At 40.3% G+C, this 25,889-nt stretch overlaps 1 protein-coding gene across 1 annotated transcript; it reads right to left on the minus strand.

The window, feature by feature from the left end:
* Positions 1 to 14,014: 14,014 nt before the first annotated feature.
* wnt3a (wingless-type MMTV integration site family, member 3A) lies at positions 14,015 to 25,889 on the minus strand. Its single transcript, XM_054625667.1, is given in 6 exon segments — positions 14,015 to 14,494; positions 14,586 to 14,730; positions 14,732 to 14,849; positions 20,608 to 20,849; positions 25,760 to 25,860; positions 25,863 to 25,889. Coding segments are annotated over 6 exon segments (1,113 nt in total).

Raw genomic sequence — 25,889 nt, forward strand, 5'->3', positions numbered from 1 at the left:
AAGGGTCTATAGTTGGTGATGGACCACACAGGGAAGGCTCATAATGCTGTCTCACTCTGCAACCATAATTTGTGGTTTTGCCCTGCCATGGCTCTCAGCATATTTTCACAGCAAGTGCTGCCTTTTTCTATTTGTGTGTGGAGGGTGTTTACTGAGTAGCAATTCTTTACAACAAACTAAATCCTCAGACTCTACACACTTTCTCTCTTTATCTTTTTTTACCTTCTGCAGATATTGTTTGAACCCAAATTATTTTATTTTTTCAAACAATTAGGGAAGTAGTTCTTAGAGAACCTACATTTAAATAAAATGAATCCAAAGGTTTCATAAAGGGTCAGACGTCTTCAGATGAAAACACAAAACTCTGACACACACCAGTTCTGGATTGACTTTAACAAACAACGTGCTTTTCTTTGAGATAGGGAAATTCTGCAATCTATGGGTTAGTCCAAGCTTTTCAAAATCTATTCTAAATAACCAAAAAAACATGACATTAAAATTAAAATTAAAATTACACAAGACTGTTTTTTCAGTTAAATAAAAGGTTGCATTCTGGTAAACACAGTAAATAGGTTGTGTTCATTTTTGTCTACAAAGTCATACTTAATAAATTAGACTTTTGCAAAAGTTTGTTTAGCACTGACAAGTTTGGAAAGTCACATTTGCACAACAAAGCCTTTCACTCTATGTAAGATGAAACAGCCTATCCCTCTCTTTAGGTAGAGAACAATCCATCAAAATAAATGCTCTCCCCTTATATGTATACTTAGAATGTGCAACGTTGTTAATCCAACACACTGGCATTTACGCAGGCATTTACGCAGGCTCCTCTGGACTCCGGCCTCGACCATCTACTTGCAGTAACTGAATTGTCAAAAGCTCATTTTTCTTTATAAGCAATCTTTTATCAGCAGTTACTCCCCTTGCTCTGCATGATATCAGGCCAGGTTGTGAAACTGAATTGGGTATCAAATTGTCAGGTGAATGGTGGGAAAAAAAGAAAATGGGATGCAATAAATTATTTCGTCATGGAAGATATTGGAACTGACTCTGAACTCATCACCTCAGATTGCCATCTTTGGAGGCTGGTTGAGGGACTTAAAGGCAATTTCTGAAATTGGAAAAGATCAAATTTGCTGTCTGTGGCTCAGTTGAAATATTTTACAAACATTTTTATTCTCTCATCTCTCACTTTGAAACAATGCAATCGATCCCACTGGACTTGAGTTGGAAATATGACTGAAGGTAGATAACTGTGGACTGTTCTGGGGGGGTGTATGCATGCGTATGTATGCAGCAGTGTGTATGTATGTAGATTAAATGTGTGTATAAGTGGATAAATATGTGTTGAGTTGTGAGATGTGTTACTATCAGATAGAAAAAAAACATGAATATGTAATACTGTATGATCATGTGTGCAGTTTGTAAAAGGAAATTTGGTTATTAAAAATAAAGCATTTCACTCTCAACATTGTACTATAATTTTGGATGATCTGAAGCAAATACATTGATATTTATTGCCATGTAAAGTTGCTCCTATTTATCATCATAAAACATTGGTATGAGAGCAAAACCTGTTGCGTAACATTGGAACTGTTTAGCATCTTTTCTTTCTAACTTTCCTTTTAAGTTGCAACAGTATATATTGGGCCAATAACCACCATATTTCTTAAATTACAGCAAAATGGACTGAAATGGGCTTAAAAATACAGTAAAAGACAAGAGCTTAACTTTAGCAAGCTGTTGTTTGATTCAGTGATCCTCAATATAGCTGGGAAATACAAAAAGCAAAAGTCAAACGCACAGAGTCAGAGTCAGAGCACAGATGCAGGCTGAATGAAAAGCTGTCAAAATTATATTTTATATAACGTCTGTATCTTCTGCTGTAGCCAATTCATAAATCTGGACTGGAAGTATTCCCAGTGCTGAAATATTATACCTGAGGGCTGAAAACGGAGTGGCATGTTGTTTTAAAACATTTTGAATCCAAAGAAATATATAACGCAGAAACAATGCTCAACAATCAAAAGGGGAAATTTTAAGTTTTAAGAATATCTCCAATAGCAGCTGATGATTTAGTTCATTTTCTTTAGGATTCTGACAAATTAAAAAAAAAAAGCTGACTTTATTGGGTTGAAATAATCATAATATGCATTTATAACGTACCATGAAGTGAGCCGAAGGTACAGTAAGGATCCTAGGGTTCGTGTTAAATCCACCCATCCGTGCTCCACAGGAAAGCGGTAATATCCATTGAAAGGGCTCCCCTCCTTCATCGTTTCTCCTTTTCGGCTTCATATCTCACTAGTTACTGACAGTTGTGATGTGGACTAGAAATAGGATAGTAGGGGCGGTGTATATATCACCCCCTCAAAGCACACACACAAACACACAAACAAATTCTGATGGCACCACGTGTAAAAGCTTTGACAAATGTTCTTCCACACATGCACTTGTGCATTCTCTCTCTCTTTCATCTTATTCAAATCCCTTCTTTATTTGTGTCAAATGTGTCCCCAGAACACCTATTCCCACCTGGGGGTCAAGGCTACAGAGGCGGCAGCTACAGTAGGAGATTTTCAATGTAACCCCTTTTCCGCAGGAAAAATATGCTTTTTGTAAACGTCTGGACAATGTGTACAGACTACATCATCACCTGAGAGGTGTTAGCCAGAGTCAGTCATACCCAAATCAAAGTACATTTATGGCTGATGTGGCAGAGAGTGATGCTTGTCTGCAGTTTGTGAATGGAAAAGGGCTGCCAAGGGGCCAAACAGGCTTCTCAGTAGGAAGTGGTATAAGGATCTCAGTAGGGGCCTTACTCCCCTCTGAGACGAGGCCTTGCAAGGATAAAAACGCACAGTAAGGGGCTTGGGAACGCTGATCTGGTGTGTGTGTTTGTGTGTGTGTGTGTGTGTGTGTGTGTGTGTGTGTGTGTGTGTGTGTGTGTGTGTGTGTGTGTGTGTGTGTGTGTGTGTGTGTGTGTGTGTGTGCCTGTGTGTGTGTGACAGAGACAGAGGGAGATAATGTGTGTGTATGCACAAAAGTGTATGCATAAGGGAGATGTGTTATATGCAGTTTTGTGAGCCTCCAAATCCTTAAATATAACTGTATTCAAATAAATTATTTTGGATTTGGATTTAGCGTAAATGGCGAGGTGGTGGTTTCAATAAGCATAATATTCATGATAATAGAAGCACATTATGAAATGGCCCACAGGCAACCAATAGACCGCTGTGTGAATCGTACAAAGGAGCTGGTTTGGGCTAAGCAGTGCTGGAACTCGGATGGACAGGCATGGGATGCCTCCCTCTGCGTCTCATGTCCTGGATTATAGGTCGGGCAAAATTCCAAAGGAGGTGTGAAGCAGGAAACAAACCAAACATTATTACAACGACCAGCATCGTTGCCATGAGAGGATCCATGCTGGCTTCGTCCATTGGCAACAAGTGCCACTGGGCACCCTACCCCACGCCTCTCACAGTAGGGGGCGCTACAGAGAGAGACAGGCTGGGGCAAAAGGATAAATGTGCACCGGTGTCGGCTGCCAATCACCTTTGTATGGTGATTGTCGGTAGCCTGAAAAGGTCGTTAAGGGGATTTACATAACATTTTGCACTCCGCCCCGGGTACATGCGGAAATATTCGATTCCATATTGAGTCATTACCGCATGAAGATTGTTCTCATGTATTTTGCGTCACAGTTTATGGACACAAAGGCAACAAGGTGAATAGCGATGAAGAGTATGAAATGCATACAAACCACATGTTTGGATAAGAAAAAAGGGTAAGTCGGTCACAAACCAACTTGTGTAATACAAGTTTCTTCATCCTTGATGCCACAAATCATCTTCTTTATTATCTAACTGTGTTTTGATTCAAATGTGGGCTAATTGTGCAACTGTACATAGAATAGCATGGATGTAATCAAACAATTTGGTTTTCAGCTCACTCCTCCAATGACGACAACTGGTCTAGTTTATGTGGGAGCCATTAGGGTTGATTGGGGATCCGTGACAGATGGTTGGGACAAACTCTTCAAGGACGCAATTCCTCGGAAAGGACATTGGGGTCCTCTGGCGTCGGAGGGGGGGAATAAGAATGGGAATCCGTGGCTTGCAGGAAGTGGGTATACTGGCATGGTCTAAGGGTACACATAGAACGCAACATCCATGCCAGGGAACTGGATTTCCTGGTGAACGATGACTTGGTTGGACGTGAGGTTACCATGGTCCATTTCTTCAAATCCTCAGCACCCCTTTAAATGACCTACATTTAACGGAACATTTCACCTTCTATGAACTCAAAGGACCTTTTGACTGATGTAATATTTGAGTCTACGTCTGTTCTTTGAAACTTGCTTCAAGCAACCACATGGGCTATGACGAGCCATTGCAAGATGAAACAACAATGAAGATAAAAGTATTTCTTTGAAATACTTTTTTGTTTCCCTCACAGGGTCGGTTTGAAGTTGATTCATGTTTGCTGTGTATACAGATTTTTAAGGGTTGTCCCACCCCTGATCCCAGTTTTAAATCCAGCTATATCCCATTGGAGGAGGCATCAAAGATTAAAGTGTGAACCTGTTGCACCTTAGGGTAGATAATTGGTTGGAATGCACAGCATGTCGAAGCAGGGCCTCAACGACCAACCAGCACCAACCAAAACCTGTGGCATCAAAACCAGGTAGGTGTCCAGATTTGGCATTTGTGATTTTTCACTTGTCATGTTGATTTCAAATGATTTGTAACATAGTCTCATCCTATTTCTCCAGCATTCAGGCATCTGTGACATTGACAGGTTGATTGTAAGTGGCCCTTTGGGCCCTTTAGAGAGGCCTCATGGTGACAGGCCTAACATGCTCTCAAGGTGGTCCACGTACAGTGTTTTTTATTGCTACTGACAACTGAAGATAATCCTTAACTGATTGAATAATTGAATAATGATTGAATGATGAATTTGGTGGCAAGTGTGTGCGCCACAGGCCAGAAAACGTTATGATAGTTTGGACAGTTGATAATTCAATCTTTGCATGTGATATTTGGTTTACTCCATAGATGTTAGATAGACAAAGATATTTATCATGTAAGCTGTGTTGTGGGTCATTGGTTTGATAAGAAGGGCTTATTTGTATGTGTGTGTGTGTGTGTGTGTGTGTGTGTGTGTGTGTGTGTGTGTGTGTGTGTGTGTGTGTGTGTGTGTGTGTGTGTGTGTGTGTGTGTGTGTGTGTGTGTGATGTGGTGTGTTGCTTCACAGCGCACCTGTCTGCCTTGAGGCTGGAGAGGCTACAGCCTCTAATTTCTGGCTGGAACTCGTGTGGTAATGCATTAGAGGGCTTGTCATTGTACTTTATTGAAGGCCTCTGACAAGCTATTTGACACCCCTGACAGGGTCAAAGGTGTCAACCTGCTCAGACTGACAAGGAGATGGACACATAAGGGCACGGGCAAATTAGGTTGCTACCCAAGTCAATTGCAGGTTGTAGCCCAAGGGGACTCGTCTGCTCCGCCAATAAAGCCCGGATGTAGTTGTGTTTGATGCATGGACAGAAAACAGGAGAAGTGTATTATCACTTTTCAGCATTTAAACCATACTTATCTCATCTTTGCATTCTGTAGTTTTCCTCTTTGTGAATGCATTTAATTACATGTCCACATCAATAGGAAAAGTATGGGTGGGAAACAAACTGGAAATGGTTATAAATCTAAATAAAGGGATATTTAGCACACTATATCACAATCATTTGAAATATTGTGAGTGAACTTGCTTGTAAAGATGTTTAGAACTATTGGATTGCAAGGACCAAAAAACGGCAAACAATTTAGCTGAAACTGCACAGGATGGAAATAATGGCACAATGAATTCTAAAGTCTCAAATCCTTGTTAAGACCCTCCATCTTTCAAACTAAACTGGATCACACCAAGAATCTCCTATCCCTTTATCCTGTTTAGATCCTCTAATCCCTCAGCCATTTTCCATTCTTTTCTCTTTTTCTCATTTCAAATGGCAACTGTTTGGTTGTCCGGCATTGGAACGTTGAGAATTTGTCCTCGGAGTGAATGGAAAGTAACTATATTGAAGAAAGGAAGAACAGCTTGAGAGAGCCTAGAATGCTACGGATCTCTTTAAGTCCCATAATGAGATGTTTTCTCTACTCGGAGCTTGTATTGACATGGAGACTAATGATTTCCACAAAGTGATAGATTGAGAGAGTAATGCGCTGGGGTGGGAAAGACAACACGAAGTGATTTAAGTCGAAGAGTAGCCAAGATACTCGGTGCCTCTCTTTATATCGGATGTGAAGAGCCTTTATGACATCACTTCTTTGGAGCAGAAATACGAAGAAGCAGTACTGCAGAGTTTGCATCTACCTTCATAACGATGTGAAACTAATGAACTATAAATACAATAGCAAACAAAATAGGTTTAATACAGAAACTCAGTTATTTTCACTCAAAGACTGCAAAAGATTTAAAAAATGACAGGACTTGAATGAATCTCTCCTGCAGTCCAAGACCTTCCAATTAGGTACTAATGTTATCTATATTAACCCTTCGCCCCTTCCCTGACTTAGCTTTATTTGGGGAAGGACAAGGGGGTTGGGGTTGCCTCAATAAAAGCAGCACTAAAAAGCAATTACAGTGCTGTGAAGAATGGGACTTGTCAGTAATTTGCTGTCTAAAACCGTGGAGATTGCAGGTCTGGGGCCGATTGGAATTCTGAGCCTGGAGTGCAGTGTGGGAAAAGCAGTGGGAAGGCAAGCACCACCCTTTGTGAGGTAATTACTGGAACTACCAGAGGCCAGCGCCAGTCCCTGCTAATGATAACCCCGCTCATCTCCCCTGCTAGTCACCTTGTAATTGATACACCCAATCTCACTCACTCAGGACATGTCCACAATAATGCGGATGAATTTGGACATTTCCCAATTTTCCCAATCTACACTAAGCTGATGTTTTTCCAATCACCAAGAATGGAGCTTTTTTAAAAAAGGTGTAAGCATATGAAAACAAAAACAAGTCTGTGGTAAAGTAATATTAGATTAAAGTATTTCCCAAAATGGTTTGCATTAAACCAAATAATTACAAATGTACATGTTTGTTTATTAGTTGAGCTCCTGTATGGAAAGATGCATTGAAATCAAATAGGATAACAATAGGACAATGGAGGGTGAGAGCATTTATATGTATTTACATATAGGTTCTATTACTTGCAATAATGGCTGTAACAATAAGAAAGTTCCATTTATCTTCCAAGGCTAGTTTGAAACATACTGACTCAAAAGTTGATCTGTTGATTGACAGATGGCTACAGAAATGATTAAAAAAGTTAACCTTTTAATTCTTACACGATAAATGCAAGAATAAGTTTAGCTTGACACAGGATATATTGAATTATTGACTACGTGTAACTGACTGACAATATGACAATGCCATTTATGTATTCAATGTTTACGTTGACCATTTTCTGATTCATTTGAAAAAGTTCAAAAAATGCTCAGATCTCGTTCTCCTCCACATTAATATTTTCTTTGATGGCAGATGAATGCACAGCTATAAAATAATGTTTTCACTGACATTCAAATGTGCTGCCTGTTTACTGAGGCTGACTGTGTCCTGGCTGCAGTCGAATGCACTATTAGCTGAATCCAGAGTCATTTTATTTCCTCCATTCATGTAAAGGAGCCAGAGAACGAGGCTTGACAGTTAGACCCAGGGCTGCTGCTGGCCACCGGCCTCCTGTTCGGCTCATTTTCTGCAACCAGTGTAGCATTAAGCAATTAGCATTAGCAAGCTTGCTAACTAGCCAGCTCTCAGTTAGCAAGCTAGCTTGTTCCAACATGCTTTAATGCTACACTGGTTACAGGAAGAAAAAAAAGCTAGTTTATAGGGATTCCTCCCACTAGTAAAAAATCCATGGAACCACTTCTCCACATGTGAATAAATAATCTCGGTCTTTGCATGGATACAAGAGGAGAACTATAAATATGGAATCAGACCCAACTGGAGAAATGCATATATGCTCATCCTACCTGCTGAACCCGCTTTGAGCTACAAAGAGGTGAAAAGGTGACTAATGAGTGATCATGTCTGCGTCCTCCTCCCCACTACAACCCAGCCTGCATTGATCTGGAGGATGACCCCTTGTCATCCTTCAGGCTTGGCACACCACCACCACCACCACAAGCAGACCACATCATACAGCAACATACCTAAACACAAGAACTCTTCCTCAAACTGAAGAGTCTGAGCAGTCAGTGTGGAAATCAAATGCGCACACATGCATGTGCTAACGCACCTGTAGACTGTGTAGTGCATTAGTATGTCTCCCATATCGGCCCCCCCTTCCTCCCCTTGTTATCTCCCCCTGTTTGACTAATGTTCTCTTGTAAGTACAGGGGTGGCAAAATTCCTTTGTTGGCTTCAACAATACAAACAGACACTTCAAAAGAGGATAAGGCTGCTTTACAGGTGCCACATCTCTTCTGATGATGGCTGCCCTCTTTAGAAATCTTGCAGATAACCCATCATCCTCATTCATGGCAGGTGACATACTTCACACGTTACCCTCCCTGGCTGTAAAAGAGAAAATGTAATGCCATGATTTCTACAGATGTTAACGTGTTTCCACAGAACCATTAGAGAATGGTTTGTTTTGTGTGCTTAGAGTTAACTGTATAATATATTATTTTATCTGTGTTTATCCAAAAGTGGCAAGAAAGTGATTAGTTTTGTGTGATAAACAACACATTGGTGGATCTTAAGTTAGAATGTAGTGGCTGAAGTGTTGGATAAAGGTGTGAGTGCTGTCAGGATCTATTTATTTAGAAAATAGAAGTGAGAAATATCACTTACATTTATAAAACAGGACTCGTGAGGCAAAATAAAGGCACTTTGAGGGGGATTCATTTTGCAATATTTTAATTTGTAAAAGAAATACAGTAATCACGTGTAGGTCTCTCAAATTAGACAGTGCCAGTATGTCACACTGGTTTTCATGGAATATTTACATATGACAAACCTATTTTTACTTTTAATAATCTTCCAATCTGGACGGTCCAATGTGTTAAATGTGTTAAAGACATACCGAATCCAAGTAATCTCATTTCAGAAAGAAGAACACATAGACATCAAAAGATTGGCTTCAAAGTCAGTTACATAATGAAATGCCCACACACTGCACTTCCCCTCTGTAGTTCAGTTTTGGCCCATCACCTTTGGTGTGTGTGAGGCTATAAACAAGAACAGCTTTGTTAATCACATTCTTTAAAGTTACATTCTGAGCTGTAGTGTTAAGCATTAAAGCAGCTGAGCCTCTCTGATATATCACCTTTTGAATTTTTTCTAAACATTTGCACACAGATAAAACCTCAAATTGAACATATTAGGTATCGATCCCAGTTTGCAGGTTTGTTACTTGGTTTGTTCTGTTCATAACATCAAAAGACCTCAGGATGAGTGAAACAGAAAGCTGGCTGGGACCGAGGTGTGACTTCTGTGGGAGTATTTGCATCGTGTCATTTGAGTGTGGGCCTTTGCACCAATCCACTGTATATATGTTCCTTCGGTCTGCCCCACAACAACATGGCTTTTATTGAAATGCATGCAGTGGGCTCTTGAGAATGTCAGGGTGAAACTCAGGACATAAAAAAGAGGCGACTGATTGCAATTAGGCCCATTGTATCCCATTTATATGGTTATTGGGTGGTGCCTCTTGCAGTCTGGTCGCGTCAAAGTTCTCACAGTCAGGATGCCATCTCACTCACTGGAGCCACCGAGGCCGCCTCTGGCAACTATCTGCTAACAATGTTCATCTCACTTGGGTGACAAAGCTGCTGGGTGGGTCTGGTCTAAAGGGAAGGGCCCATTTCCTTCTGCCAAAAGACGGCGTTGCTGCAGGGCCGGAGTTTCTGTCCATCCTGTGATCTGTTTCATGTTTTGCACTTGTTTTCTCCCATTCAGATGGTGTGAAAAGTGTCAAAGGTCGAGGTGTGGAATGAGCTGCTGACAGCCTCCCAGTCACTAAACCAAACCTGAACCTGGCTGGCTCCCAGGAGTTCGTATACAACAGAGTCTTCAATGAGTCTTTATTCATTTCCCATCATGAGGCAGGATTTAAATGCCATAGCATTTTTATGAATGTCTGGGAAAATAAGTATACCCAAGTAATGAGTTTCAGTCGTAGGACAAACTGTGAAAGACGGCTTAAAGTATAGTTTGATGTGGGGGCGGGCGGACTAATGAATCCACATGAATGAGAACGGAAGGGTATCACTTTTTGTGGTGCTTCCACTCTGGAGGGGGTGTGTATCAATCTTTCTGTGAGATAATGGGGTTAGATAGCAGTGAGACCTGGCCTCTGGTGGTGACATTGTTGCACGGCTCAAAGACTATCAGGGGTCCAGCGGCTGAGCCGGAGCACTGGTGGGCTCTATTCACATCCAAACCCTAATCTATCTTGAGATCAGGTCTTTCTCTTCAACAAAGCTCCATCTATTTCTTAACTCTCATCACTGAGATTTTTCTCTCTGGTATTATTGTTTCTACAAAAAGCACAGCTGGCTTCTGCAGTCTCTGAAAGGAATCAAATTACAAGTCCAGCTTTATTTTATTTTTCTTTCGTCCTATGATGAGTCCATAGCCTGTGTTTGGGCAATATGGCCTAAATCTATTAGTGTGTGACTCCGATTAGATTTTTCATTCATTCAGGCATCAGTATTATCCATGATAGGTTGCAACAGTGTCTTCATAATGAGGCACCATCCTCAGACAGACAGTCTGGCAGCTTATTCAATATTCAACATGGTAACTACATGGCTGTGTCTTCTGTGCTAGCTAAAGGCTAGGTTTCTGACTTTGTTGACCTTCCAGAAGTGTGTTCTTCATGCTTCTGTTTTTATGTGACAGGTATTTTATTTTGATGAGATATTTTGTTGTTGTTGAGGATTGCCACCTTGTCAGTTGAATCTGGACTCAACACTACATGTTCCTTATCTAAACATTATATAGTAAAATGTTAAACAAGAAAATATTGTGCTGTCTGAATTTCAATCTCTCGCACCTGAGATCTGCAACAAATCATGAAAATGTTTGATGCACAAAAGTCAACACGGTATTCCATGACTTGTTATCATCGAACCAATTATAGTCTAGCACTACTGCCGTCATTACTTATTACTTAAACTACACCATTTAGGATGCTCCTGGTCAGTCTACCATTCATAATTCCATTCCAACATAAAATCATCTCATTAAAGTAATAGTAAACAATGTGTGACACACCTTGTTTATTTAATTTTCTTCTATCTAGCAATACAAGCTATAATACACACATTTCTACAAAACTGATAAATGATTTTTACTTTCAAGACCAGCTCAGGGTATCAAAAAAAGTAATGACTTGACGAAAATGGTCTGAATTTGAGACAGTTAGGACTTCAGGTCTTTTTTTTTTGTTTCAAATTAGTTTGTTTTCATTGTCAAGTGGCTGAATAATGTTACCTACTAGTTTCACATTGTGCTATCATCTTCAGATTCATGTGCTACATTTATAAACACCTTTGTTTGGGAGCCTTCCCTCAGGTCAGCCTGCATAGGTCAGAGGTGGCCATTGAACCATCTTGGCTCAGGTTTCACAAAATTGCAGAAAATGATTTATCACATGTTAAGTTCAGTCATAGATAAAATAACACGTTTGGTTGTTTATGTTGCTTTATTTTGGTGTTACAGAGTTAACTTTAGAAATCTACTACAGGCTGAGAGACAAACAATACCTGTGTGCAGTCAGTGAAAAAACAGAGATGAGGTAAAAATGCTACAGCGTTACAATTCACAACACTGTTTAAAAAAAATGTATTTCTGCAAATATATACTTTTACTCACTAATATGTACATAGCATGAAATAAATAATTATAAAAAAACATCAAATTTTAGAAATCTATAAAAACGCAAAAACTACTTTGTACAAAACTTTGGATTTTAAGACTTAAAAAATTAGAACATAAGCAAATTGTCCACACAAGCAATCAATCACATATAAAGTGTACAGTAATAAATGTCAGATAACAGTTCTAGTACTGATAATGTTTGCTGTGTAATTTATTAAAGATGACTTAAAATGTGAAAATGGTTATGGCTGCTCATTATTTTTTTCAGTCAGGTTGAAAACTAATTATGGGTGGGAAATTGTAGCCTATTATACATGCCTGAGACATTACATTGGCTGTAAACAATAATTCATCAGTGACTTTACACATCTCTTTATCAAGGCTATTAGTAAAATGGCACACTCACCTTTTCATAAACATTATCTTACTTTTCTCAGATTTCAGTAGTTTTTCACTTTCCAAATAAATAAATACTGTGTTGTATTTTTACTCAAATTAAGGGTGAGCAACATTAATCATCTTGCCCTGATGTTTAACATGACTACAAAACCACAGGCAACTAAAATAACATAAACTCTATTTGGTTAAAATGGGATTTACTGTATGCAAGAATTAGTCAAAACTTCACATTTTTTTCAAAACTACATATAATAGATTTCTTTCACAGAAAGAATCAATACATGCAAGAATATACATATAACACGAATGGACAGAGACATACCGTATGTAAGGACCTAAACACACACACATACACAAACACACACAAATATTATCTTTACTTAGCAGCATTAAAATAAGGGAAGTATTGATAGTTTCAGTGATGATGCTAGTTGTTTAGTTTCGGGAACAAGAAGCCACAGCCGAGAATCATCTCATGCACAGGTTTTGGTCATCATTTTATCACAACTGCGAATTATACAGCATTATACAGAGCTTATATGATACACCTTAGTTTGTGGTTTGTTTGCCATTTGTGTTTTATTTTACTAGGGTGAACAGAATTCCCCTCTTTTTCATCAAATATCAAAATATAAGAATTTCACGTGTAAATGAAACAAAAATATAGTGGAAATATCCCTTTTATAAATAACAGTTTTCCCCACACCCAGTCACATGAGATAATGCTAATACTGATAAAAACAAGGAGAACATGCTTCATATTTCTCAATGGGACACAAGTGCTGACCTTTCAGATTCATTTACAGACCACCACAGACTTACAGGCAGTTTTTTTTTCTTGTCTTTGGTCATTACTACGATGTTGTTCAAAGCATTGTTACTCTTGAGAAAAAGCTTCCAGGGCTTCAGGTGTTTCAGGAAATGTGCAGACTGTGTATATTTTTGTTTTGTCGATGTTGAGTTGATGTGGCTCACGTCTACTCTTGAGATAAAATTAGTAATTTAAAGCAGATATTAACTTGTTAGCTTAAGAATTTGAGAACATGTAAACACATTGCAGCATAATAACTACATTCACTCAGGTGCAAGTGCATTCTTACCCAAACATAAGTAACATATTGACACTATAAGGAAACTCATTCACACAACGATGTTAGCTTTCAGATAAACACATACATACTTATAATGTTGAGGATGAGAATGCATGCTGTCGAGTTTCTCATCTTGTAATTTGCCACTTTTTGTGGCAAAACCAAGTTATGATTACACATTGAAAAAAACGTGACATTTTCACTGTTTGCCCCGTAGATTTGAAAGCATTGGCAGTGCTGGACTATTCTCAACAAACCTAACTACTTAAAACACAAAAAAAGAAAAAAATCACCAATATGGTGTTTGTCAATTAGCCAACAGTACTTTCCTACGTCAAAAAACTCTTTCGTCATTGCTAGAGATATCAACATTGTTGTCACCATCACCATCTGCACGGTTCATATGGATGAGGCTTTGTGATGTCAACATCTACTCAACCCTTGATCAAAGGAGAGACTGGCTCCTTTTTGTATTGCAGCACAAAACACAAGTGGCCAAGTCTGCCAAGTCTGGAGTCCATGGACAGGTCAGACAGCTTTAAAGTCTCTCATGTCTTTAAGATAAGTTGCTGTATTTGTTCCTCTGCCTGATAAAGTCTTTACATTTTGGTGGAAAAGGCGAGAACCAGATGTCCTTATTTGCAGGTGTGCACATCGTAGTCTCTCACACACTCCTGACAGCTGACGTAGCAGCACCAGTGGAAAATACAGTGACACTTCTCCTTTCTCTTCTCAGTCCTGGTGTTGTGTCCTCTGCCGCAACACAGGAGGTCACACCCATCTATGCCGTGGGACGTCAGGTTGCAGATGCGATCACGGGTTCCAAAGGAGCCGGTTTCGGGATTGGGGTCACAGAAATTGGGTGAGCTTTCATAGTAGACCAGGTCGCGCTCTGTGGGTGGTTTGAAGTAGTTGTACTTGGGTCTCAGGGTCTCCACCCATCCGCGGGACTCCTTATGTTTCTCTACCACCATCTCTGATGCACTGTCATATTTATCCTTCATGTAATCGCCAATTACCCGGAAGTCAGGCTGAGACCACCAGCACGTCTTGACCTCGCAGCTGCCCGACAACCCATGGCACTTACACTTGAGGAACATGTTGTCGTTGAGGGACTAAGAATGAAAACAAAATGTGTCAAATATCTGAAAGTAGAAAAAACTGCTACAACACAATCAGCAAAAAGACCATTCAAAAAGACCTCACCATTCTTCCAGCCTCATTGTTGTGGCGGTTCATGGCTGAGCGTGCATCGGGGCGATTCTCCCTCGCATCAGCAAACTCTCGGGACACCATGCTCCCAAACTCCACATCTTCACTGCAGCCACCCCACTTCCATCCCTCACCGGGGGCCCTTGTGGCGTGTGTCACAACCGCAGATGGTGGCTGAACCCTCAGCGCAGGCACGGGTCACTGCAAATGCCACTCCGGCCGAGGCGATAGCATGAACAAATGCTGACTCTCGAGTGGCTGGAAAGAGAAGTTCAGATATCTGTAAGACATAGAGCATTGGAAAAATACTGGGAGGCAAGATCCTGCAGTGTGATGTCTCGTGAGTAATGTGCTCCTGACGCTATTTTCAGGATTAAACTGAAGGAAAAGTTGTTGCTGTAATTGCTAGAGAATGTAGGTCACCGCCTGTTAATATGGAGATCAACTTGTGTTAGGTCTTGTATGATTGATGATTTTATTTACTATGTCTCTTGTTTGCACTATCCTCTTTGCTGCTATAATCCTGTAAATTTCCCCACTGCGGGACTAATAAAGGATTATCTTATCTTATCTTATCTTATCTTATCTTATCTTATCTTATTGTATGGGCAAATGTTTCTTAACCAAAGCCAACATGACAACATCAAACAAACTATACATAGCTGTAGAGTAGGCTACACATGTTAAGGTTGTATCTACCAAGGTGTGTGTTCATTCTGCGCAGACATCAATCATCCTGTCTCTGAATAAGGCCAGCAAGGCCTCTATGCCTCTGTCTGACATAGCTAACTGATGACTCAGAGGGATCAGGATCCTCCAGATAGATGAGAGGAAGAGACGGGCCTGACAGGCCTATAATTAAGGGACTCAATTAAGCTTTTGAAAGGTTAGGAAACTGCCTCAGACTGTAGGGACGAATCATAGACACAACATGGAGTTGGGTCTGTAGTGTCCAGATATGCATCCCAAAAAAGCATTTCACTCCTAGAGAAGATGAGACCTTTTGAACGCTTCAGCATGCTTTAACAGAATTCATTATAACAGGGATTTTGCCTTGATTATATCTACTTGTATGGTCTTGCACAGTCACAAGTAAAGAGACGGAGAGAACAAGATGAAGAAACTAAAAACACCAAGTGTATATATGAATTGAGCAAACAGGGAGCAAATGAATCGACAGAGAAGGTTAAAGATCAACAGTGCCATTTAGAATTATTGTGTACATGTGTGTATGCATGTGTTTGATAGTGAAGAGGCAGTGCATGCTTCTCTCTAAAGAACAAGAAGGACAGCGAGAAAAAAAAGGAAAGAAGGGAGGAGTATAAAAGCTAAAGTGAGTAGGAGCTCCTCCCGTACAGCAGGTTCCAACCAGTTTGAGGACTAAAGGGCATTAGGAACAATGATGCAAGAGAAAAGGTCTATTGGCATCCTCCACCACAAGGCTGCCACCACCCACTTCATACTGCTATTGAATACCCACAACGTTACTAATGTTCACGATACATCTGAACCTCTGCTCTCCTTGCTGGAATCCTGCTTAAATCTACGACAGACCATTTCACTTGGATATTGTAATGTTTAGATGCAATCAAGGTAGCTGAGGGATGTCAGATGTAAACCACAACACGAGGAAGCTGTATACAATGATTAATTACATATCACCATGCCTCCTCTTAAACCGACAAAGTATAGGATTCAATTGGAGTGAGTGGAGGTACATGTGTACAGGTTGTAAAGCCCTCTGAGGCAAATTTTTGATTTGTGATTTGAGGCTATACAAAATTCAGGTGTTATACCTAAATAAATCTTAAATGTCAAGTTAAGGACCAATTGAACCAACATTTCGTTTCCAGCTTAGTAAAATTCTTCTCTGCTATACAAGACTGTATCATCTGCATAGAGATATAGTCAAATTGAGCATGTCACAGAATGTTTGTCATTATTTATAAATATTGTGAAGATATGTGGACCAAAAACCGGATCCTCTGGGACTTCATTGGAAACATGACCTTGTGGATGACTGCCAATGATGCTGAAGAGCAAAAGGGGGTGGAGGAGTTCAAATGGGACAGGAAAGAAGATTATTTTTGGATTAATTTAGCAAAAAAGAAGGGCCAGGGCAAATTAAATATGTCCTGGTGTATCTGTGCGTGAGTTGACTAGCTTACCTGGAAAAGAAATATATTGTGACAGCACCACGCTCTTTAATAAAGCTTTCAAGTGCCTTAATTTCCAACAAATACAGAGAATATTAACTCCACAAAATATAGTTCTTTACATTAAATTATCATTGCATACATTATACAAAGACTAGTGTTGATGCAAACGTATAACAGACTAACTGTATTCAAGCATATAAGTATCTATGCCAAGCAATTATTCTGCTTTATAGAAAAATTCTAAACTCTTATTGGCTGTGCAGAATCGTTCACCAATAAGTTGCAAACCTGTACTTTTTAGTCGGTAAAATCAGTTGTTTTTATTCTAACCACTCAACCATTAAAAATGTTTAAAACATGCATTCACAGAACATAGATGGTTTATGAGCCTCCATATACACATCAACACCACAATGTGAAACTGGAGACAATTTGAAGGCATAATTTGAACCTAGTGTGTTGTTGAAGCATTTGTCCTCCAGTACCAAAAAAGCCATCAAATGTTATACAACTGTTTAAATTTCGAATTTTTTTTTATGGTTATACAGGGGCCAAATACACCTGTAATAACAATTATTCAACTGGAAGCTGTTCCATTAGCTCTTCCATTAGTTCCAATTTAAGGTATTTCAGGACACTATACTCCGACAATGCTCCTCCACCAAACTTTGCCAGACCCTGGCAGGCCAAGTGGTCCCTACAACCTGCTGGGGGGTTGAATCCCCTATTGTGCTGCCACTGTCACGCTGTGTTAGTCCCACAATGGCCCCAGATATTTTATATGAAATTTGCCCTGGCCAGTGATTAGTGGGGACCAAGTTAAGTCATAGCAACAGAGAACTATGCATTGGCTGGACCCCGCTTGTCGGCAGACGGGGAAATCCCTATTCAAATGGTTTAATAAAACAATCTAAAGGGCGTGTGAATGGGGAAAAGCACTTTTTCTCCTGCTTAATCTCATGGTTGCGAGGATATTGTGCTCTGAGCAGTGCCCAGCAGGGAGTGGGGCTAAGGTCCCCCCATCAACTCCATTTACCACACCCCTTCTTTCTTTCTTGCCCAGAGTTAATGATATACCGGTGTGCTAGTTTCCCTCCCCCAGCATGCTGAGACATACGTCTCATGAGAAGCATAGACCTCTTAGCTCATCCTAAATAGTTACACTTTCTCATCCTCAGGTCATAGGTCGTAACCCACATCACCTGACCTTTTCCCAGTTAGTTTAGTTGGAACTTAATGATTTAGGTTAATTTATTAGGCGGATTTCCTGGTATACAAAAAGCAGGGAAGGAAGAAGTACTTAAAGGGAATGAAGGTTAGATAAGTCAGAGCTCCAACAGTATGATATTTTGCAATCCATTCCAAATGCTTCATATATTACGTAATAGGAGTTTCCTGTAAACCTTACTTGAATTTAATGGTTTCAAGTAGAATAGTGACGGTGCATGTCTACACCTGTGTGGGTGGTAACACCTGCAAAATCGTGACTGTCCACTTTTTGTAGCAAAGTTGCCCTCACTAATTCTAACATATGACTCATAAACTGGAGACTGATTATACCAATATAGTTGGTAGGTGTTCTGTAAATACAAAGAATGCAGAAACAGCTCTGGGATCCGCTCCACGGACTAAGAACACCTGCGGACCTTTCTATCAGCTTTCATCACAGGCAGATTCCAGCAGTGCATGTTTTGACACTTTAGTTAATGTAAATTAATGAGTGCTGACGCAGACATAGCCTACAGGTAGGGCTCGTGATTTGGGGTGTGGAGTGAGAGGCAAACGTAGAGAGAGAGGATCAGGCCATGTGGAAGGGAGAAAGGACAGGCACATAGAAGTATGTGCTAATTTTAAAGGCAGGAGTACCTTAACTCTTTCGTGTTTTGGTGAGTTTTTGGGTATGGGTATGGGTATGCGTGACAAAGTGCATTTACATGGACGTGTTTTTGTGTGGTCAAGTCAATGTATGATCACATTTTGCATGAGTATGTTAAGCATCTGTTTTTGGAAGGAGGTTGCGTAAGTGATCAAAGCATTTTTCCACAAGCAGAAACAAATAAATCTCCCTTCTATTCTTTTAAACTGTAGTCTCAACTCAATTCACAGAATGGCCTCCTCTCCTTAAAGGTCCATGTCTTTCATTCTTCAAGTACTTATCCAGTGCTTAATCCACCTATGTAAAACAAACTTCTAATGTCCTCAGTGAAGGTGAGGAGGACATGGGCAGTGATGGGCTAACTGATAGGAACTAAGCCCCTGAAGCCTATAAAGGCACCTACTCTTCCTTTCAGCTTTGGCCCCCAAAAAGGAAGGAGGAAACCGACACACAACAGTCTGAACCGCAGACAAACAGACACCAGTGCGGACAATGGCCCTGTTGCACAGACAAACACCAGCATCAATCAAATCCAATGAAATGGAAGCCCTCTCCTACTAAGCCCTATCAAAGGCCTGTGAGCCCCTGAGTCACTCTCATTGGCCTCTGACAAAGGCACTTAATCCAGCCACTTTGACCTCTCACATTATTAAGGGCCTCAGTGACCTTAATCCAATCAAAATGATTTACTAAAGCCCAGTAGCTGCCTCCTCTTTCCACTCAGTACCCCTGCAATTAAGGGCCTGGGAGGGGAGGCAGTGGGAGAGATGTGGTGGCATTTTGCACCACAAAAGGGCCCGGATTGAGAACCCCTATCGTTAGCCACCTACTTGAGCTCAAGCCTTTTCTATCAACAGGCTCAGGAGTTTATTAAAAGCAATTGCCCTAACTAACCTCCAACCCTCTGTGTTCGCATTAATCTTCTGTAAACTAGGTGACAGGTTAAGATCCCTGACCCTCAACTCCTGTGTTTAGTGCGCATTCTCAATTTTGGAGCCTGTAACTCATTTTAGAGTTAGCAAGAAGCAACACAGGCGAGAAAAAGAAGGCACAAAACAAAACAGATCCTCCTGGGACACAATATTCTTAAAAGTATTTGCTCTAGTCCCTGAAGCAATTAAGGCAATACTGGGAAATGTCCCCATGCACTTTCTTGCCGGGAGTTGACAACTGTCCGTTAAATATAAAGCTACATCAGGTGGTTAGCTTAGCTTGGCAAAATTACTGAAAACAGGGCGAAACAGTTAGCCTGGCTCTGTCGGAAGGTAACAAAATCTGTCTGCACAGGGGGGGATTTCTGCAGCCTGATCCTGTAAGTAGACCAGAATTGACATGTGCTTAAAAGTCCTAATACATCATCACAGAATCTAATGTGAAAAATGTACAGCAAAACAATCACAGGGGATTCCCTCCTAAAGAAAACTCCAACAAGACAGAACTCACTCTTAATTGTGTACTCTATTCCATGCATACAGGCTGCTCTTGTTCAGTCTAAAGTCTATTTAAACAAGGATTTGTATGAGCATAATGAATGATGCACGAAGGGAGTGCAACTTTTCCAATGCAAATATGAGACAGACATAATATAGAACAACCTCTTACTTTGATAATTGAACTCTGACCTGTTTATGGACTTGGTTTAAGTCGCACTATTGCAAATGCCTCCAAGACATTGGTTTTGTCGGACTATAGAAAATACAGTCTGGCAAGGTGAACTCGGTTGAAAGATTTGTCTGTTAATCACAAATGATCCAAGTAAACGTTGCCAAATGAAAACGCCAAGACTCTTTCGGGGTTGAGTTGAAACACGAATGTTGTAGACCTGTGTTGGAGGTACACCGACTGATTCATTGCATGAAAAAAAAAAGCTGCATATTTGCACTCTGATGATATTATATAGAGCACACTGCACAAATCTCTTTAAAAAAAAAAAAAAAAAAAAAAAAACATTCACATGAAAGTGATTTCTGTGTATCATTACCTTTATCTAACACTGGCCCAAAAATGGCCAGATTGTCATTGACCGTGGTGCAGTTCCAGCGTCGCCCTCTGAACTGGTGCTGGCACTCCTGGATGCCAATCTTCACCCCCTCGGCCACACTGGGCATGATTTCTACGTAGTTCCGGCAGAAACGCAGCTGCTTGGGAACTAGACCCGGGATGCTGCCACAGAGGATGGGTTGAGTGCCCAGTGATGAGTACTGGTGGCCCACTGCTAGTGACCTAAAAGGAGAGGGAAAGTCACAGAGTCAGTGCATTTTCATGATCTTTATCTATTGAGTCAACGTCTCTCAAGTGGAAGACTAATTTCCTGCGGCAAGTACAGTGTAATTTTACGTCTGAGTTTGTTTATTTGCTGTTTCAGATGCTACCATTAAGCGTCCATTCTTTATCCCTTCAACTACCCTCTCTGCAGACACCTGGCCTTTGTGTGTATTGAAATTGCAGCCCTGCTCCACAGAAGCAGGCGATGTTTCTGTCTAAGATGAAAGTCCACAATGCATCTAGAGGTCTTCATAGACTTTAAGCTGACAACTTGGAAAACTACACCTTGTTATTAACTGTCCGCACACTTAACAGGCCTTCGGCTTAAGGTAATAAGAGTGCAAACCCTACATTGAAACTTCAGAGAGTGTATTAAGTGTAACACAGAACAACCCCCCCCCCTTTCCTTTGAGGAAGGTATTCTGGGATACAACAAGTGCAAACTTGGTTCACTGATTACATCTCTCTGTCTCGTTCCCTTTATTGCTTTCTCTCTGTCTTTCTTTTCTGTGTCCTCTCAATTAGGATATTTAGTAACTGGTAATCATAGAAATGGGATATACATTGTATCATTGCATAGTATGTAATTTAGCCAATTTTAAGAAACATTTTGCTGTTCTGTGCTTGAACACGACAATTTGTTCGCGTTTCAACATCACAGAGGGCCTTATTGACTTTTACTACCGGTGAATTAATGGTTTGATTTGCATGTCAATGTTCAAAGAGGACATAATTACATTCGTGGCAATATTTATTAATTAATTTACATAAACTAATACCAATTTTTCCATAAATGCATGACCCGCTGACCTGAGCTGCTAAGCTTTTAATGATTTGTCACCAAAATGAATATTTTGATGACAGCATTATTAATAGCAGAGTTCCTATTATTTTTGGCAAGTGCTATGAAGAGTAGCAACAAAGTAGCTTGTTGGCAACACAGACAAGTCTACATTTCATCTCAACTGTCTATTAAAGACCGAACACTGGCAGCAGTAATCTGCTGATCCTCCCCTGAGTGATACAGGTTTTATAATAGTTACTGTAGCTATTGCAGAAATGCAGAGCGAGAGCAGGTGTGCAGTCTTTAGCTGCTCGGTTAGCTCTCTATCTGTTGACCTGTTCACTGTTGTTCAAGGACTAATTGCTGATCACAACAAGATTACCAAAACTCCTGACACTGGCCTCAGGCTGCTTCCTTTAAAAGCTCACAGCCCAAGTAAAAATATCTCCTCAGCCAACTGACCCCTGGCTGACCACTTGAGAAGGCAGCAAAACATGTTGACCTTGAATTATTTATTTTTTTTCAATTTTTCAAGGTGTGTGTAAGCCCACCGCTGACAGGTGAGTGAACCACTGTTATTTCCCCCGAGCAAATGTCAGAGTTGTGTGTCACACTGTTTTTTCTTCACAAAATTTCTCCTCTAACTTCTACAGACCATAACGCCCTAATTAATCATAAATGAGACATTCAGTAAGCGAGCAATGGCAAGTTGAAAATGACTACAGAGGAAATCGTATTTGTCTGTAGTTTGTCTGCAACATCCATCAGTAAACAAGGACACAATTACACAATGACCTCTCTTTGGCCCTTGTCAGTCCATACACACTGAAGCAGATCTTTCCCAGATCTTTTCCTGAGTCCACGTCCCAAACTGGTGCAGACTTTTGGTTTGCTTCTAACACACACAACTAACGGAGCTGAAACTGTACAGAAACACGTGTACAACAAATCATCAGAGGTTCAACAATGTGAGACGTTTACTGGGACTGAAAGGAGGTGAAAACAAGCCCTTCAGACCTGCACTTTTTTACAAGTAGTGGTCCCCTGTCATTCTGGTCTTAAACTTCCTCTGCTTTCTTTTCCTCTACAAGGAGAAATGTTGTCTCTCTGAGGTATCCTTGGCGTTGTCATCAAGATTTTTGTGAATGAGCACCAAAATGGATCTCAACAGCAAAAAACAGTGCAGAATAAAGGTCATAGAGGAGTTTGCTCTTGACCAGAGTCCTCAGTGTTCCTTATTATTCATCAGGACTCATCTGTGAGGGTGTTTTTGCATGCTTCTCTGCCAGCTCATCTTCCCGAGCTGTGTCACACAAAACCATCATGAGACAACGTGCTTCGGTTGTTCTACTCTTGCATGTCTTTGTGTCTGTCTCAGTGGGGTTGAGTAATCCATGCAACCTCTTCCTGTATTGTAAAATAGTCAAAGATATGAGGCAGGGCATGATCCATCAGGGATGATTTCTAGAAGGAACTATTGCATAAAGAACAGGATTGTTGGATACCAACTCTGACAAATATTTAAACTAAAATTGCTTGTTTTGTGTGACATCTATTTAATGCTTTGCAATCATTTTTTTTTAATTCCTGAGAAATCCATTCATCCTCCTCACTCGAGCTGAGAGAGACACTAAAATTCAGTGTAGGTGGTCAAAATAGTGGATTCACTAATTAACACTTGTTAAGGTTTATGTTGTCAAATGAACCCCTCAGTGAAAACAGTTACAAATAAATACTTAAGTAAAGCGTATATCATATAAATTTTTTGCCTCAGTACAGACTTTCCCCCTCTCATCTAAGTGTATCCAGCACAGGTTTAATGCATATTTCAGCAAGCCCAAGCAGGGTACCTTAGAATTACCACTTTACTTGTGGGCCCTGGGGCCTTGGAGCCGACTTTGACATCAAGAGAATATGTTTGGGAAAAGGAATGTGCGGCAAGCTTTCACCTCCAGGTATTTATCTTCTAAGGTGGGGTGGACTGGGGAAGGGGGTGGCGGGTGCAGCCAGGCTATGTCATGGCAGGTCGAGTAGAGACAGACGGGAACCTGTCTTAGTGCATATCCCTATCCCTAGAGACTACTGAGGCACATGGGTTGAGTGCGATCCAGCTCCGATGGCCACTTGAAGCAAAGTCTGCCAGAAAAACATCATAGTTTTTCTTTTCACAGAGGCGAAAGCTCTTAGATAGCTGACATGCTGTTTGAAAACAGAGAGACAATGCAGCCTCGTTGAGCGCAATCCAAAAGGAACCACGCTATTTGACTTGGGATGAGTTGCTGCGAAACAAAATACACATCAGAAGTCTTGAAAGAAAAGAAACAAAACTTCAGTATTACGTCAAGACTGACTTCATGTGTTACCTCAGATTGTTTGTATTGGTAGGAGTGATACAGCACACTCGCTCCTGTTATGTTTGCCTGCCACTCTTTTGCCTCGGTAGTTACACTCTTCAATCAAAGACCTGACCAGCCCTCCATAATCAAACCATCAACACAGGAGTTAGTTCTTGACTTGCTGCAGTTTGGGCATGCCAGAATGGAAACCTGCCTTCCATTGTGTCATAACTACGTCCACAAATAAAAAGAAAGAAAAAGAGAAATTCAAGGGATATCTTTTTTTCCATCTGCCAGTGTGCATGCGTGTGTCAATCAGCAGAGCATGGCACAGCACACTCTGGCATTAAGAAGAAAAATGAAATAGACAAATGAAAATCATGCTCATCAAGTGATAAAATCAACTCTATCAAGTTGATAGAGCATCTGCTGTGCACTAAATTTTAGTAGCAGGACTTTACAGATTTGGGTCAGTTTCTTTCCCACCCACTCTTATATCAGGACTTCCTTCCAGCTGTGCGTGTAATTAGTTTCTCATCAGTATTACAACCAGGAGCCCCATTAAAGGAAGTAGAAGGGTACACCCAATATCTAAGCAAAACTAAGCAAATATTTAACCTTTATTTTTTATAAAATACAGAATACACATCAGTTAATTTGGTGCTATCAAGACATTTTGGATTGAAGTGTGTAGCTGATGGGTCCAGCAAGAAAACCGTGCAACCAGACATGAACTTCTGAAGAAGTTGAGACAGAACATTTATTCAAAACGGAAAAAATAATGCTAATTAGTGACATTTGTTAGTTTTTTTTAAAAAAAATCGGGAATTATAAGGCTGCTGCACCTTAGCTTAACAATCTAATTAGTGCATTTTCTGCAGTGACTCTGTGCTTCTGTTGTGTTGAACAAGAGAGCAAAAAAAATGCAAGAAAAATACATTTGAAAAGTGTGGAAACTGAGACATCCATACCCTACAGCAAATTATGCTATCATACTTCAAACAGGTGAATTGTTTATTAAGCCTTCCGTTATGTTTTGTTAAAAGTGAAAGAAGTTTCCCTAATCTGATAATTAAAAATATATGATTCTACTTCAAATCTTGTGTTTAGGATCTCATTATTAGCATAAATAACAAAAATGACATAAAGAATAGACCGTGTTTTACATTATCAGTTTGTCCCAAGCTTTGAGGTTAAACAATGGGCAATAAGATGTTCTGTCCCACTTTGAAAACCATACACACACGAGTGGACGCGCGCACACACACACACACACACACACACACACACACACACACACACACACACACACACACACACACACACACACACACACACACACACACACACTGCAAGAACACAAACTTTGCACCTGCTGCACTCTGAATATAAATATAAAAAATGCTCTTGTGCGTCCTGTAAATGTTGGTGTGTCCAAGGCATTAAAAAAAACAAAACGTATAATTCAGACAGACATTTATTTTTCGTTATTAGTTCAAATTTCCACAGAGCTGCTGCTCTCTGCTTTAAATTTCAAATTAAAAGCTTATTTTTATTATTTCATCTAAATGCTCCAAACGTCTCACAGCTACTTCACCATCAGGTGCAGCTTAATGTTCCGCCGCTGTCAGGAACGAAATTAGAAGTATAACCACTCAAAGTGACACACAAACGCATTAGCAGATACAACAAAAAAAATACAAACAATATCAACATTCGTTCTGGGATGTAATGAAAATATAACTTACCACCAGATGGGATAACTTGCCATGACATGCGTAAGCCCACAGAGCAGCAACAGGAAACATCCAAGGTATATCATCCTTAAAGTTTCGCTAAAACTTCTCCAGCAGAAAGAAAGCCTACATGCGCGCTCAT

This window comes from Anoplopoma fimbria, chromosome 3 (genome assembly GCF_027596085.1).
Source record: "Anoplopoma fimbria isolate UVic2021 breed Golden Eagle Sablefish chromosome 3, Afim_UVic_2022, whole genome shotgun sequence".
Taxonomy (NCBI): Eukaryota; Metazoa; Chordata; class Actinopteri; order Perciformes; family Anoplopomatidae; genus Anoplopoma; species Anoplopoma fimbria.